This window comes from Perognathus longimembris, chromosome 10, assembly GCF_023159225.1.
Source record: "Perognathus longimembris pacificus isolate PPM17 chromosome 10, ASM2315922v1, whole genome shotgun sequence".
Classification (NCBI taxonomy): domain Eukaryota; kingdom Metazoa; phylum Chordata; class Mammalia; order Rodentia; family Heteromyidae; genus Perognathus; species Perognathus longimembris.
The window spans coordinates 58,505,233-58,510,894 of NC_063170.1; the positions used below are offsets into that span (position 1 = coordinate 58,505,233).

General features: G+C 42.5%; 1 protein-coding gene across 1 annotated transcript; it reads left to right on the forward strand.

The window, feature by feature from the left end:
- The first annotated feature begins 4,428 nt into the window (after positions 1-4,428).
- LOC125358045 (uncharacterized protein C11orf98-like) lies at positions 4,429-5,192 on the forward strand. The gene has a single exon (XM_048354885.1). It carries the CDS (start codon positions 4,442-4,444, stop codon positions 4,811-4,813), a length of 372 nt encoding a protein of 123 aa, XP_048210842.1. The 5' UTR covers positions 4,429-4,441; the 3' UTR covers positions 4,814-5,192.
- The last annotated feature ends 470 nt before the right edge of the window (positions 5,193-5,662 follow it).

Here is a 5,662-nt window from a genome sequence, read left to right on the forward strand (position 1 = left end):
TTATCTTCACACAAATAACTCTCGCCACCATATAAATTATTTTCTCAATTATCTTGCAACCTTTTTGCAATAGAGGTTTCCTGACTGAGAACTGGAAACATCTACATCACATTCCATGTCACATTTCTTGATCCAAATTCTTTTAATTGGTTACTTCGCCCAAATCTATTTCAAGCACAACAATTTCCTGTATATCTGGAAGATCAGTGGGAAATTTTTACCTCATCTAACCCTATCATGGACTGTAACCCCATATTAATCTGGGAGACAGCCAACACTTTTCTCTGGAGTGGTATTACTTCTCATTTAGCCTTGTGAGAGATTTTCTTTTTGCCTTGGAAGTGAAATTAGGTAATGGTGAAGAGTTTTCCCAACACACATTTTCCAGTCAATCCCAAGTGAAATGCAAGCCATCCACACATCTTACAGCAGAATCCAGCCCTCTCCTAGCACAGCTTCTTTCATTTTCAAAGTATCTATTCTCCTCTTGGGAGGAAGCCAAGTTCTGGGTCATTGCACTTTATTCCAAAGGAGCATTCATTTATTGTCTGTCCATGAATTTCAGGGAACAGTAGACTGCCACATATCTACCTTCTGGTGTGGGTTGTTTCCTATCATCTGCACCCTTGAACTGTCTTGGTACCCTTGGTACATCCTTTCCACTGTCTTGGTATCATGCATTCTCCCTTTCTTCCCGATGCTGTGGAGGAGACTTCCCGGCTCTGCATGCTCACCGGAGCCAACAGGAACTACTTCTTGTATAGGCTCTGAGACATGGCTCTCTATTGACTGGAGCTTTGAGTCTCGTGGTAGAAGCTCACAGGTTTTGCTAGAGGGAGATGCTTATCCTTTGTAGTCTGAGCACTGGCCTCAGATGAGACCATTTCTAGTAGGCTACATGTTCATTTGAATCAAAGGCTTGAAATGCCATTATCTAAAAAATCTGATGAAACATTTGGCTCTATTGGAAAGGAGCACATGTTAATTGCTTATCAAACTATCAACTTGAATCTCACAAAATGACTGATGTCTGGGAGTCTGGGAAGAAAAAGCATTGCACTTTATTTCAAGGGCAGTTTTTTTTTTTTTCCAACTCCAAGTCAATAGGGAGGGTGGGTATGGACAAAAGCCCCTCTGTCATGAATCCATCATCAATTCATTCAGGTAAAACACATTATTTTTTATATACAAAATACTTTCTTGGGAGAGGCAAATGACCTCTTTGGAAAAAAATCCACTTTTTGTGTTAAGAAAAAAAACAAACCAGGTTTGTTCTTCTCTTTTTTTCCCCTATCAGTTAGGTACTATTTTATATAGCTGGAGTGAGTGACAGCCCTCACTTGAAAAATAAATAAATAAAAGTTCCTTCAATTTCCTCGAGCCACTTTTTAATTTCTTAAAGTCCATGATCCTTTCTTCCTGAAGGTAGCTTTATGTGGGAGATCATGAAAATATCATCAAAACTTAAAGGGGAGAGAGAAATCATATCTGTGATAAAGCAAAAGCAAGGGGAAAGAAAGCTATAAAGTGCTAAGTTGGACCTTTCTCGCTCTTTGACCGTTTTATGTGCCCAGTGAAGCACAGCCAGATTCGTGGGGTATCAGGAAGGGGTTTCACACATTTGATGAGAATAGGGACATGAACTCTCCAACCTTGTACAGAAAAGGAGCTGATAGACAACCAAGCACAAACGTCCCAGCCATAGCCGGGCAGGTAACCACACGTCCAGAGAGGCTGCAATCATTTCACCCACCTTTATGGCTCTTTCCCATTTTAAAAGCTGCAATAAAAAGTTTATATATATAAACTAAAGAGACTTTCTTCCTCCTGGTAGAACCTTTCTGTGTTTCTTTTGTTGTTCTGGCTTTTCTAACTGAATCAACATTCCTTCTCTCAATTGCACTGGGCTCTCCTTGAGCAGCCAAGCTATTTTCCCTCCCTGCCTCTCTATTCAATCCTCTTTTATGCTTGTCTTCCCACGAGGTCTCAGTTGCAAGTCTTCTTCTCATTCTGGTTCCCAGGTTCTTCCATCAGGCCCTCCCCAGCCTCTTTTGTCCCCTCTTGCCTAGCACTCTACCTGCTCAGCGCCACCACCGTGAGCTCACTCATTCTGCACACCCCTGTGGCTTGTCCCCTTCCCCTCATCTTCTTTCTACGTGCCAGGCAGGCTCTGTTCCACAATTTCATCAGGTGGCCTGGGGGTGAGGGTGAGTAAGCTGTCATTTAAACTCTCTCCATCCCAGCCAGCCTGAAATGGAAAGTGTGATAAATGGAACCGTACAAGGCTCAATTTCGTCGGGAAATTTCAAACGTATGATGTCCAAATGGGTTCATAAATTCCCCCATAATGCAGCTCTGCTTTCCCTAATACCCAATTGCAGGTTTCAACTGGGCAGGCCTTTCTACCTGTTTTTATAGCCCAACCTATTCGGATCTTGGCATGTATCTAGTGCCTCTGCTTTGGCATGTTTTTTAATCTAGTGCCCAGTTCGGGGATACAGCCACTGCATATATATTTGCTGATTCTCTTCCAAGAGAAAATGTCAGCAATGGACATCTCGGGTAGTCTTCAAAGGAATTTCACCCACGGCTGCTTTTATTTCTCTCTGTTTCTGAAAGCCAATGGTGGCTTTGTTGTTGGCAAATATGTTTCTACATGTCCTGTCCTGGGGGGGGAAAAATTGTCAAGGGGAGAATCTTCAAACTGTAACTCTTGCTGTCTCTCTGAGAGAGAGGTTTCGCTCCTCCATTTTTCTCTCCTTCCTCATCTTTGGGAAATGGTCCCTAAAGTAATATGAACATGCATTTCCAATGAGCAAGCAGAAAATTATCAGCCATGCTTTTTTGTTAGCTAGCCAAGGCCACTAATGTAAGCTTCCTTTCAACAACTGAGACGCAGCTCAGTCGAATGTATAAAAGGTTAAAGAGAAATTTAAATAAATAACATTTTATTTTATTTCTTTTCATTACTGTATAATTACACAAGCAATTCAGGAAGAAATTATTTTTGCATTCCCCCTTGGCCACCTTTTCTAATTCACGTCCTCTCATCAGATGTAACTACTGTTTTTTTTTTTTTTCTCTTAACTGTATTTTCTTTCTGCATTTATACCATGTATGCATGTAGAAAATGTGTTTTGTTTCCTTAAAACAAGATGGTATTCCTTTGTGTGCTTTGTTCCACAACTGGCTTTTCCCTGCTCACTGTATATATCTTTGGAGATCTTTGCCTATCATCAGATTTAGTTATAATTCTCTACAAATGCTCTGCATTTTTTCAATATGCCTATGCCAAGATGTTGGAACTAAGTCCCCTTTGTATTGAACATTTATGTAAACTGAAAATTTTCTATTTTCTCATTGTGACAAATAATATATCAGTGAATAATACTTCCACATATGCATTCTTGTACACATCAGTGATTTTTAAAAATTCTTCTCAGGTAGATAGCTGGGAATGGAATTAGTAGACCAAAGAGAATGACTACTTCTAATTTTTAGAAATATTGTCAGTGGTCCCTCTGAACTGGCTTTGCCAAGTTAACATGTGTTCTGAAGTCAGTTTTGTTGTTGTTTGGGGTTTCTGTCTCAACTGATCATTTCTAACCTTGTCGGAGGAGATAACTTACCCACCTACAAATGGGGACAAATTGTCTTGATCTATTCAGTGCCGTAACCAAATGGCATAAAGTGAGTAGTTAGGGAAGAAGATGGATTGGTTTCTCACAGTTCTGGAAGCTGTAAGTTCAGGATCAAGACTGGGGATCCAGTTTGTGGTGAGGGCTGCCTGCTCTGTAGGTGTCTACCAGCTATGAACTCACGCCATAGAGAAGGCTAAGCTCCCTTGGCTTGTTTTATGAGAGCACCAACCCATTCACCAGGGTCCTACACTGCCACAACCTATTCTGCCCCTTTGGGATAGAATTTTAACAGGTGATGGGGCAGAGGGTGGGGGGGAAGGAAATAGGAGGAACACAAGCATTTGCTTTACAGTACAAGTGAAAGAGAATTTTATAACGTGAGGCTATGTTTTCCCTGCACACTTTACTTTGTACTGTCTTTGAAATCCAGTGTGTTTTACACTTACATCTCATCTCCATTTGCACCAGGCACATTTCACAGAGAAATAACACATGTGGTAGGTGACCTCCACACTAGAGAGAGCCCTGCACTTGTCAATAGCTGTAACATTGATGCTGGAAGGGGAGAAACAACCCAAGTTACACAGGGAGTCTGAAAAATATCTTCTGCAACATTGTTGCCACTTGTTTACTTTTAAACTGAAAATGTTTATCAAGAGGATGGGTTTAAGAATTGTGTATGCTCACTTCATAATCTACCATAAAGCATGAAAATATGAAAATAAATAACCTAGAGCTGTACTGAACATAAAAGCATATTGGTTGATAAAAACATATTGCAAGGGAACCTCGCTGCAGTTATGGGTGCCCCGGGAGGCAAGATCAACCGGCCTCGAACAGAGTTGAAGAAGAAACTGTTCAAGCGCCGGAGGATTTTGAACCGGGAGCGGAGGCTGAAGCGCAAGGTGGTCGGGGCTGTGATAGACGAAGGGCTGATCACGAGGCATCACCTCAAGAAGAGGGCGTCCAGTGCTCGTGCCAACACTACTCTGTCTGGGAAGAAGTGCAGAAAACTCCTACAGCAGATCTGGCTTGCACAGAAAGAAAAGGCGGCTATGGAAGTGGAGGCCCCTTCAAAGCAAGCCAGGACAAGTGAAGCACAGCCCAAACGTCAAAAGAAGATAAAAGCCCCCCAGGATGTAGACATGGAGGATCTTGAAGAGGAGAGTTAAACTCTTCTCACGGGAGCTCCTCAGCTGGAGCCAGAAGGACTTGGCAGTTGCTTTAAAGGACTTTGGAGAAAGCACAATCCCCTTTGCGTGTCCTCAGATTCCCCTTCTGCAGTGGTCTGCTGACCTTCCCCGGAGGGACGCTAGGAGGGAAGAGGGCACAGAAGGAAGAATGGAGAGCATCCGTTCTAGCAATCAAATCCATTTGTAATGAAACCCTAGAGTTTGACTGAGGCACGTGTGAGTGCAGAAATGGAGGTGGGCCTTGAAAAGCGGATATGTGGAGACAGGCCAGAAGCAGGACCCACAGAACTTCCTTGAACAAAGGCAACCAGCCTCTCTAGCTGGGTGCCAGTAGCTCACACCTGTCATCCTAGCTACTCAGGAGACCAGGATCTGAGGATCACGGTTTGAAGCCAACCCAAGCAAGACAGTCCATGAGAGTCTTACCTGTAATAAACTACTCAGAAAAAGCTGGAAGTGGCACTCTGGTTCAAGTGGTAGAGTGAGCACAGAGAAGCTCAGGGAAAGCACCCTGGCCCTGAGTTCAAGCCCCAGGACAAGCAAAAAAAAAAAAAAAAAAAAAAAAAAAACCAGCCTCTCCAATGGCCCTGCCTCCCTAGTAAGTGACACTCCGGCTTTCTATTTCTAACAGAAGTAGAGATTATTGGAGGGATGGCAATTATGAATCCTGATACCTGTCCTACCCCTGCCCTTGCCCCTACGGTTCTGCTCAGGTTGCATAAATCACTTTACCTCATTTATCTTGCTTCTTCTGTTTGATTGTTTTTAATAAGATAAAGACCAGAAAGAAAAAAAACATTGCAATAGAATAAAGTATGATACCTATGA

Excerpts from the sequence above, each read along its gene's own strand:
- LOC125358045 (XM_048354885.1), top strand. The coding sequence starts at position 4,442 with ATGGGTGCCCCGGGAGGCAAGATCAACCGGCCTCGAACAGAGTTGAAG.